Below are 11,980 nucleotides of genomic sequence, written 5' to 3'. Positions count from 1 at the left end.
ATAAGAAGCAGTAGCTAGATATCTAAGCACAACGATTTCATTTATATAGTAACTATTTTTTTTCATTTTTAATTGTGAAGTGAAATTTTTATGCTTTTTACCCAACAAAGGTGTTCCTCTCCAATTTTTTAGAATTTATCATTTGCAGATTGTATTTATAAAAGTTGTGTTAAAGAAGCGTACCTTTTTGAGTGGGTATAAACTTGCTTTAAGCTATTCATCTTTTGCCGCCTCTACTGACCTCTGAATTTTGATACATTAATTCATAATTATTCAAATTACATTTCTTATCAATAATATTTCAAATTTATGTAGAATCAAATTATGTGTTTAAACACTTTGGTTGCACAGAAATAATTTCATCCAGTCTTGTTAAAGAGCACCATTTACCGTCAATGAAGACTACTTGGAAGTCATTTAAAAATGTTTCAATGAATTTTTGAAAAAAAAGTTAAAATTATGAGGATGTTGTGACTGACTTTTCAACAATGAGTGAATATTTCATTGGAGATTCATTTCCTGTAATCAAAATGAATTTTTTTCCAACAATTTAAGAAGTATGAGTGATGAATATTTTAATCAAGAATTTAAGATTTTTAAGAACATCATGAGAGATTTTAGGATGAAAATATGTTAGTGGATTACTGTGTTGGTGTGTACTGAGAAAAACTGACTGAAAAACTATAAAAAGGAGATCACCATTTCTAAAACCAGACATTTTTATTATTTTTTATGTTTAACTATTACCTAAATAAAAAATTATTATTGAAAAAGTTATTTGTGTGTGAGAAATTGTTATTTCTCATTAAATTTCCATCAATCCATGAGGGGCTTATGATATAATCCTCTAGAATTCTCATCCAAACGCATATTTTTAATTCTGTATTCTAAAATTGCAATATCTCATAGCTCAAATGCTAAGGAATAAACAACAAAAGCAATGTTAAAACAAATCCTCCTAATTCACGGAGAATTCAGTTAAACATTTATATTTACTATGATTTATCATGACATTGTATTCATTCACAACATATTTTCAAAAAAAAAGTATTTGCTTTCATCAATTTTCTACTCATCTTTTCATACTTTCATTGTTTTCATTTTCAAGCTGGATCATTGATTTCAGTATCATCCTTTTCTAAAATTGCTTGCAACTCCCATCAATGGAATTTCTTTTACTCTTTCAAATCAGTTTAGCAGTTTTGACCACCGAAAAGATCAATATTGTTGTTTGACTTGGATACCCTTGATAAATGCCCTTGATACAATTCTTGCATTTATGGTTAGTCAGCTTGCCTATTTACTAACGAAACAGTAGTTTGTGGATGCTTTCTGTATATATTGCTAATAGAATTTTTTCATTTAAAATGGGGAAATTGTTAAATTTTCCTTTTTGTTATTATTTTTTGAAGGTCTTCGAGGCAATAAACCAGCAGCAGCGACAAACGCCGCTCCAAATAAAAGGGTAAAAGCTAATAATAAAGCCGGTGCTGGCAGGAAAAAGAATGCAGTTCAACCGCCTCCGGTGCAATTCGATTCTGAGGACGAAGACAATGCTAAACCTATGTCCTACGATGAAAAACGTCAACTATCACTAGATATTAACAAATTACCTGGTGAGTGAAGATAAACGAATGCGTTGAAAGTTTGTATTTTTAATTTTATAAAGAGGTTTCTAAATTTTAAAATAGAACAATGTAAACTGTCCCTAATCTTGAAATGTGGGAAAATATATCATCATGTGATTCTCAATTATACATAAAAATATTTATAATGTATTTTTTTTGTTTGCAGGCGATAAATTAGGGAGAGTTGTACATATAATCCAATCCAGAGAGCCGTCGCTAAGGGATTCAAATCCTGATGAAATCGAGATCGATTTCGAAACTTTAAAACCGTCTACTTTAAGAGAATTGGAAAGTTACGTCGCATCGTGTCTTCGTAAAAAGCCACGTAAGCCATACTGTAAGTTCCGTTACTCAACGTCTATCAAAAGGTTGCCTATTAGTGCACCAGACCACCTAAAAAGTGGTACGCCCAATTTGTTATTTTCTTTATTCGTCAAATAACTAGTAGGCCCGGTAAACGAAACGTATATTTCACTTATTGTAGTTATCGGGCCTAGTAGAGAATTGGGCTTACAACAGGCGTATGTAATTGGAACTACACATTTCTAAGCATGGTAGAACCTTCCTGGTGGGTTTTATGGTTTTTTTTGTATTTAATACATTCATTTTACATCTCAATTTCATTTTTGAAAATAATTTTTTGCAACTTCTTTTGGTGAATCAAAAATTCCATCAACATTAATTCATAAACTTGTGGTATGATGTAAATACTCTTAGTTTGGTGACATTACACCTTTTGATTAATTAACGTAACAGGTTAGACTAAACCCATATGGTTTTACTATTCATGTACATATTCATTGCTTTATGTGACAATTTGTTTAACTTTTGCAGAATTAGATGCTTCATTTTTGCTTTTTAATTTATTTTAATGCTGTGGTCTTATATTTCGGAATGAATTGCAGTAAATCTACTAAAAATTTAATTTTCATTATTGATATTATTGTCCTTTCTAATATGTAATTTTGAATGGTGTTGCGGGTTGAGGACTCAAAATTAAACTAAAATGCCAACATTATAACTCAAACGTTGATGAAAATAAAAAAGTGAGCAAAAAATTGTGAAATTAGAAGTGAAACATTAATCAGATAATGTAACAATATAAATATACATGTATACAAATGAATAGGATGCACTGTATATAAAATTGTTATATAAAACAGAAGAACAAGGAAAAAGTCATACAAAGAAACTAATACATACACATATAAGTAAAAACCTGTGCAAACAATATACCTTTTTAAATTATTAGACGTCAGTCAAAAGATAAAATACATATTCCGCAGGAAGAGATAATTCTCCTGTTAACACCATCCCTACCAGGACCGGTCAAATGACTGTTTTTAAATTTCCAATGGGAATTTCCTACATTCAATGTAAGTGATTCACCGTTAAACTTTACGACGTTTCCTCATATATATGTATGATATATTTTTCAATATTCACTTATTTTTTTATAGTTTATATTCTGAAAAAAATCTGTGGTATGTCTTACCCACCACGACCGGACATTTGACCGGTAATAAGATTTATACATTTTTTTAATAGTTTCTCTCCAAAACTTAATGCCGAAACTATAAAGTCATTACAAACAAAAGGTAATGTAGCTGTGGTGATTTTATCCGATAAGTGCCTTCCAGAAAATGGTTAGGTTAGTGTTTATATTTTTATAGATAGGAAGGCATTTTCTGTGATAATTGGTAAGAATATTATCGAACTTATAAGAAAGTGCACAGAGGAGAGGCATTTAGAGTATTGGGATATGAATGAAAACTGTCTACTGCAAACAGATATGCATTTTTTGCAATTCTATATGCACGCGGCGCATATGAGGCTAAGAATATAAATATAGAAGTTCTATGGAATAATAAGTGGGGCCCGCCTTTTTTCTCAAATACTATGTGTAAATATGACTTTATAAACTAGGACCATATATTAATATTGACAAACAATTGTTTCCAACAAAAGCCAGGTGTAGATTCACTCAATACATGCCCAATAAACCAGATAAATTTAGATTAAAATTTTGGTTAGTATCCGATTTACGTAACAGATTACCATATTTGGGAAAAGATGAAAATAGAGAAACCTCAGCTCCTCTTGGAGAGTTTGTCATTATGAAATTAGAACTGTATGTAGGATGAGGAAGAAATATAGCCATGGACAACTTCTTTACAAGCATACCTGTAGCAACCCAACTCTATCGCTCATATAATTGAATGTTGATAGTTTACAAAGCCAAATCAAGAATGTTGAAGAAAATGACACCCGAACACCGGAGACAACTCAATTGTAAAATAGCTCCACATTTGGTGCAGATGTGACCGACAAAATGGCCAGAAATTATTTGGTAAAATCTAAATCTCGGAGATGACATTTGTAAGTATTTTTTAATATTTTGGATTTAGCTGGGATAAATGCATGGGATGAACCAAATTTGTTTAAAATTGGGAAGCCCATTTGTAAAAAATGCAAAGAATAAAATATAAATTATCTACTCTTCAATAAAAAAAAATTTATACTGGTAATATGGCTGTTGGTTTGCATTCACTATTGAAAATATAAGTTGTGAAAGACCGGTCATTTAACCGGCCGCGGTAGGATACATTTATCAGTGCAACAAATGAGACAGTGATACAACAGTTCAACTCCTATCATCCCATTTTCAAGTTTACCGATGACGAAGAATGATGGTGCTGTCCCTTTTTTGGACACGATGGTAATTAGGCGACAGAATGGTAAATTATTAACAAATTTGTTTTCCAAACCTTCAGCATCACGCCGAGTACTCAGCTTTTATTCAAACCATTCTTGGAGACATAAATTAGGGACAAAAAAGGGCTTATGCACATGGTTCAACATCTAAGTAGTCCTGAATTCTATACTGATAATAATAATAAAATCAGAAAAATTCTCAAAGTTAATTGTTACCCCAAGAGTAAGATTATAAATGAGAGCAATCATAATATGATACAGGTACCTAGAAACGAAAGTAAAATGTATTATAAATTTCCTTACATTAGAGGATTATCAGAAAAACTGTTGTGAGCTGACATTCTACCCAATAAACAAAGTTGACAACCAGCATTCCAATGTGATTTATAAAATAAATTGTTTAGTCTGCAATGAGAGTTACATTGGTATGACTAAACAATATTTGAAATCAAGAATATACCAGCATGAATATGATTGTCGAGAACAAAAAAGATAAAACAGCTTTGGCCCAACATCATTTCACAGATAGTCACAACTCTAATTTTGTCGATGTCAAAATTATGGATAAGGATAACTATTCAGAAAGAACCATCAGCGAAATGATATACATAAAACTGAATGATACAGTTAATAACTGTACGGATGTGGCCAATCTTGGGGTTCAATATAACCATCTTTTGAATATCAACAAACTCTTATCGGACTAGTGCTTGATGGTTGTAATTAGAAAATTCCAACCGTTTTTACCGTTCATCCTTTTGTTAATATTGTAAAAGTTTGGGAGTAATCATTCACTGTCAGGTGAATTATATCTTCGTGGAGAATATGTATTTAATCTTTTAACTGACTTTAAATATAAAAAGCTATGTTGTTTGCATGGGTTTTTACTTATATGTGATGTATTAGTTTCTTTACAATGTTATATACTGTGTGTCGTATTTATTTATATATACATGTATAGATTTTTATATTGTTACTCTTTCTGATTATTGTTTTACTTCTAATATAATGTACTATATATTTTTAGCCTTGATGAAGATCGAAACGGCATTTTAAAAAACTCTTGGACAGTTTTATTTTCAGTCCTCAACCTGCAACACCATTAGAAATTTTAATTTTCGGAAATGTCTTCTGAGAAGAAATGTCTATTTATTTCATAGATTTTGCGCGATTATGAGTTAAAATCATCAATCTTCGTCAGAATAATGCTGAGTAGTATCCGGTGAACATTTTTGAGTTTATATTACCTTCGCTTTTGATTGATTTGTTTGAATTTCTTTGTAAAAATCGCAAAACACACTTGATAGTTTTGCCAGCTTATTGACAAAAATTTTTATGACAATTCTCTTAAATGGACTTATCAAATGATCAATTCCTCACATCAAATTAATTTGGCTACATTTATGGTTTTGAGTAGTCCATAAATTCATAGTTACTGGATTTGTAAAAAATTGTGTATTAAAAAAATCGAGTTCAGTATTTTAGACGCTTTTATTCTTCAGATACTAAAGGAATGTTAATTTGCACATTACAATTAATATATTTTGATATCACATTAGTTTTTTGAAACCTCTCAAAAATCTACAATTTTTTGTATGCTTTCAATGGGAGTTATATCTCCATAATGGAATGTACTACTATCCTATCAAAATCCCAATTTTTGGACATCTATAAATGGTTTGTCAGGTTATTCAGCTGAATGTGTGATCTACCATGAGGATTTCTAAATTCCTCATAATTTTTAACTTTCTTTGGATTATTTATCTGAATCTATGCTACAGATTGATCTGAATTGAGATCTATAGTATAAAAATTAACTTGTTTCAGATTAATAGTGGTTTTCTTAACAATGACAGTGAAATCTGTTTCTTTCAAGAGTTTATTGTGCACACTTATCACTTCCAGTTCCAGAGTTCTGATTAAGTCTACATCCATTCTAGTTTCAAGATTCAATCTAGCTTCTAAAAGTTTCTTACATATTCGGGTATTTTTGCAATGATAAAGCTTTCTAGAATTACCTGAACTAGTAATTTAATCCTTCTCACAGAATCTGCACCACATTTCATCAAGTGCAATTTGAAAGGATAGTGTCCTGTAAATAATCCAGAGAACAGGTGTAGTTTGGTTTTGTTCAGATTCAAATACTTTTTGAATCTTGTTATATCAACAATGAATTTTCCTTCTTCTAAATTCCTTATAGGAATATTTTCCAAAACCACACTTTTGGAGTTAATTATCCCGAGAAGATTCTGTCAAGGTACTCTTAGTTTCTTTTTTCTTTTGAAACTCTTATAGGAAAATTTTCTGAGGTGGTTTTTGAGCAATTTTTGTTCCATTTAATGGTATTTGGGTGATCTTTGTTGTCACCGGATAAAGGGGTGTGACATCAGTTATAATCTCAAAGTGTTATTATACGGATACGTTCTTAGAGCTTCTGTGATGCAAGCCTTTGAATTATTGTAGATGGTGGTGCTGTTCTGATCTAATTTGGCATTGCAGACTATCGCCACATACATTGGTCAACCTCAAGTTTCTCCGGGCAGTTAGCAATGTGCTTTTTTTCGCAGATTCTCATTATCTATGATTATCCCCAGGTATTTAACTTCCCATTTCCACTCTCTGTTTAAAGACAATGAATTTTGTAACATAACGTAATTTCCTTTTTCGATTAACTGAGTTTACTGTGGTTTTCTAAGCTATGTTAGTATTATGAAATATTATGAAAAATTTGGTTTTTTATTCCAAAACAAAGTTATATTTGATCTTTGATGCTATGGTAGTTCTATCTTAGTAGTTCATTTGTTAGGTAGTTTTGACAATTCTAACTTTAAATATAACTAAACTGAATTATATCAAAATATATTAAGATAAATAGAAAGCGATATATCAGATTAATACATACAAGTTTTTACGCATGCGCTACCATTTAGGTGTAAATATTTCTTTTTTTGCATTGGTACGCTGGTTATCTGGTGACAGGATTTAAAAATGTATAAGAGTAATATAATTTTTGTAACACAACAGTGGAATTAATTATAAAGATCAGCTTTTCTTATTTAAACAGTTGAACAACTTGAGTATAAAATTTGAAATAAAATAATTAATTTTAATAATCAGATTTATTCGACTCCCCCATTTCATATTTTATAATCAGATTGGCTAAGATAGAATTGTGTGTTACAAAGATTATTAATACTTCGCTTTACTTTTCATGAGCTTTTGTTAATAAAAACTTGGATTCAAACTGCACGTTTCTTTAAATATCAGTATTATTCAAATACCTGATGATTGAGATGCAAATTTTTTTGTTAGAAATATATTATCCACTATCGAACTTGAACTCAAAACAACTGCGATCTAAAAAAAATCTATCGAGTACCCCCTTGCTAGAACTGAGCATGTATGCTACAGCTTTTCATACAGTCCTAGAGCATTAATGAATGCTATTATTTAAGATAATATTTGGAAGGTTAATTTACCACTTTTAATGTAGGTCTACATGAATAACCTAGTAGGGGTGTCTAATGTCTTTTGTGTATATATATGGGGTATCGAAATATTTGATTAAAAATAAAGTAGAAAGGTGATAAAATTTTAATCAATATTTCGAAAATACTGGCGTTAACTAGCAACACACTTATCCTAAGTCGAATCCATAACAGGATATATGGAAAGCTTTCGGAATGGCTTTCGTTTGTTTTTGTTTCCATTGCCTAGTATTCATCGATTTCTCTATTATTACGTACTCCTCAGTCTGCTTCTTTCATTCATAATTTTTCTTTTAAATATTCTTAATCTTTTTTGTGATCACGCAACATTCACTACCATAAGTTACAATTGCTTTTATTAGAGTTCTGTAGATTTTTAACTTTTTTTTTTATTATTTTTTTAGTATAACATTGTTTGATTTGGCGTGGTTGTTTATATTTTTTTCGAGATATTTAAATTTAATGATACCTTTGAATGTTTGAGGATCTATTATTAAATCTACTCTCCTATAATCTTCTGATGCCGACATTTTCATAAATATAGTTTTAGATTCTGAGAATGGCTCATTTTTCAGATCTACATCGATTTACAAATGTTTCAATGTCCCATTGTAAAATTCGGAGTTTACTGTTAGTTCCATTGGAAAAATTGTGCTCCTGCAATCAAAGAAGACTATTACCATGACATTGATAACTGATTATTGATTAATGACTTTTATGACAACTTTTACCTCCAATGACCAGTTTTTGCACATTTTTACCTGTCTATCGTTTTCGTCCTTAACTGACTCATTTCCATTTTTCAATCGCTATCACACTCTTCAAAGTTAGTACTTCACCACCATAGACAGATTTCAATATTTCTTGATCCCATTTGTCACTTTTTTTTCTTAACTAACTTGTAACATTTTATTGTTCAAGGTCCATTTTCGAAGATAAACACTGGAAACGTGGTCTCAGATTGACAGACCAGAACATGTGCAAACTTGTCTCTTAGATTGTTTCAAAACATGAGGGTAAAAGACATGGTCGATGTATTTATTAGACCTGTCACTATCAAAGTTTCCAACGAACAGTCTAGAATGTCCAAGACATGATTAAACATCCATTTTATTTGTGTTTATTGCCTTTATGGCCACTGTAGAGTAAGATTGTTGTATTTTTTCTATAGTTCCCATCTAAATTGAATTGTTTGAATGGAAGGTGTTCTGGTGAGCGCTCCTGTTCATTTAGAGTATTTGTCTCTTGGTCTATTTACACCTATTGCAATTTTGACAGATCCTTATTATGGAATAATTCGTTGATGTCTTCATTTAACCTTTTTTAAGTCCTTCATAGACCTTGATGTTATTACTTCCCTTTTTTATATTTCTATATTATAAAGGCCAGCTATAAAATAGAGCTCTAAATTAGTGTCTGTGATCTTGTTAAGGAAGTCAGAGAAAGTACATGATGTCTGTAGCTAGATAATTTGAAGCTTCTTTGAAGTATACTGACTTTTCGAGGGATTCCTGAACAGCAGACACAGTTCTGAAACTAAATGCAACCCAACAGGTGCTCAAAACTCTACCAATAATTTATTAATGAAATTTGCATAAAGGTCGTAGAAATTTATCAAATAGTTGAACTTGTTAATCAGTGAAAAAACTTGGGACATTTTTTATGCAGCTGGATGATTAGTCAAATGGGTTTTATAAAATCGCATCTCAGGAATTTGAATAGTGTTAGCAATAATTAACATTTTGGTAATAATGGTGTAGGGTCTCACAAATGAATGTTTATTAGTGTATTTCGAAACCGAATAGTTAGTAATAATATTCTCTCCAGTCTAAAATACTTCCTATGTGATTATTGATTGTTTCTCTAAAAATCCAACTTTATTTTCGAAATACCTAATTCATATTTTGGAAGTACTAGTATAGAATAAATTGTAATATTTGTAGAGATTTTCCATTATTTATATGATTGTCATTGTTTTAGACAAAAAAGTAGCTGGCAAATCCAAAGACGAACAAATAGCGGAAAAGAAGCAGGAGCTAGAAAAAAGATTGATAGATGTGAACGACAAAATCGGTAACACGAAGAAAACGCCTAAAAAAGGTTAGTGAATATCCTCAATTTCAAAAAACCTCATTTTGATTCAGATAAATTCAGATGATTCAACAGTTTAAACTGTTATGCAACTTTATGAAATGTGGTGTATAATACTTTAAATTCAAGATTTAATTTTAAGTATACTTATTATAAATTCATAATAATATATGGAACTGTACCCCTGCTGGCAAACGAGCTAAGTGATGGTAGCTAAGATTAGAATGACAGGACTGTTCTAGAAAAGAGAAGACACAAGCAAGTGATTCTTGGCTTTTCCAACGCCTGGTAATGGCATTTATTGAGAATAAAGGTGTCGATAGATTTAGATCTGCCAGAGAAAATATAAACAACCAAGCCAAATCAAGCACTGTCATACTAGAAATGGCTTATTTCGCGAACCTGAAGCTTCTGAAAAACAAATTAATAACAAGAAAAAAGAAGTTAAAAATCTATAGGGCTCTAATAGGACCAATCGTAACTTATGGCAGTGAATCTTGGATGATGACACAAAAAGCAAGAAAGATGAAGAATATTTGAGGGACAAATTATCAGAAGAATTTTTTAAAGGATTGTTCTAAATATTACTTTCATAACTTTTTTGCAAAGCACCAAACAAATTTTTAGCAATGCTTCAATCGAAGTTCATATTTTTTTTTGTTAATCTACACAACAAACGAATATTTAAAAAAAAATATGTTTGTTAATTTTTTACAAATGAAACATAACAAAAAATGCTTTTGTTTATATTACATTGATGATTACAAAAAGTACAAAAGATAATATGTGGGAAAAGGTCAACATTGAGAGAAAGTTTTATTTTTAGGTTATAAAATCATTTATTTTTTTATACAAAAAAAATATGAAAACATCATTGATTACTTCTAAAAAAACTAGCAACAATTATACGTGAATGAGGGCATTTACTACCCTGAAGTTAATATAAATTTTAATTTTTTTATTATTCCCATAATTTTATTTGGTAAAACTGCTATAAAAATGAAGATTAAAAACAACTACATATATCGCGACACAATAAAATTATTTTTCTTTTTGATCTCCAACGTTCATTTAATAATTTTCTTCCAATTCTATTCATTATATGTGGCTCTTCGTGTATTGTTTTTATTTGTTTTGCTATTAGAAATTGCTGAAACTGTTGGTGATACTCATATTTACAAGCAACACTGTCTAGTTTTTCGATCCGGAATGAACCAGCTCAAAGATTATACGTGGTATTGTTATTGTACTGGTAATAAACAGTGTGTTAAGTACAATGTGTAATATAAATATAATTGTTTCAGACGAAGCGAATAAGGTGGATCCTACTGGCGCCAGTGGACCATCTGGTCGCCTTTCATCAACCTCTAGTAGTTCGGACTCTGATAGTAGCAGTAGCAGTTTATCGTCAAGCTCCAGCGATTCCAGTGATAGCGAAGCAGGTTAGCTTAAACGTGATTTAACAAACGTTATAAAAGGTGGTGTCTTATAAAAGAAAAAAAAAAGATTTCTATAAATAGAAAGTTTCACTAAACGAATTTTCCATGTTTCGGTAGCGTGTCAGATGTTTTTTTTTCGGTTTTCCAAAGACGTATGTTCGTAATAAGAAATGAACGGTGTTAGGAAGTTCATGGTGCCATTCCTAATTTATTGATTTCTATTACGAAAAAAAAAGGACGTGGTTAGGTTTTCGATGTAGGGAGAGACAAAAATTGCAGCAAGTTATCGACTTGGATATGTTGAATTATAAATATTAATAGTCTATAAAAATTGGAAAAAAAATATATTTTGAAAAACATCTTCAATTCAAGTTGATAATCGAGCTGTGAGCTCTTCTGAGCAAATTGTTTATTTTCGTTTGAAAATGTATATTTTAATTGACCCTATCAGCGCAATTTTCTTTTGAAAAATAATTATCCGTTACTGGTCTCGAAATGTTTTATTTATTTCAGTTTTTATTTAGAAACAGATAGTTTATATTCCTTCAGGATGTTTTGCGTTGATGTTGACGATATTGTTTAGAAAAATTAAAAATAACTGGATAATACGATTGTTACA

The 11,980-nt window shown here is 30.5% G+C and overlaps 1 protein-coding gene across 13 annotated transcripts in view; it reads left to right on the top strand.

The window, feature by feature from the left end:
- The window catches only part of LOC130899732 (bromodomain-containing protein 3-like), a 76,338-nt gene that overhangs the window by 40,740 nt on the left and 23,618 nt on the right, over positions 1-11,980 (top strand). For 8 of the 13 annotated variants that reach the window (XM_057809892.1, XM_057809891.1, XM_057809893.1 and 5 more), the window contains 4 exons: positions 1,413-1,616; positions 1,795-1,965; positions 9,812-9,931; positions 11,227-11,364. In XM_057809892.1, the coding sequence (XP_057665875.1) occupies positions 1,413-1,616; positions 1,795-1,965; positions 9,812-9,931; positions 11,227-11,364 (633 nt within the window). The remainder of the gene's footprint in view (positions 1-1,412; positions 1,617-1,794; positions 1,966-9,811; positions 9,932-11,226; positions 11,365-11,980) is intronic. The other 5 variants (XM_057809901.1, XM_057809895.1, XM_057809896.1 and 2 more) reach the window with 2 other exon arrangements.

The sequence above is a fragment of the Diorhabda carinulata genome, chromosome 11 (assembly GCF_026250575.1).
Source record: "Diorhabda carinulata isolate Delta chromosome 11, icDioCari1.1, whole genome shotgun sequence".
Taxonomy (NCBI): domain Eukaryota; kingdom Metazoa; phylum Arthropoda; class Insecta; order Coleoptera; family Chrysomelidae; genus Diorhabda; species Diorhabda carinulata.
The sequence above is the reverse complement of the archived record's forward strand: the minus strand, read 5'-3'. Positions and strand labels throughout refer to the sequence as shown.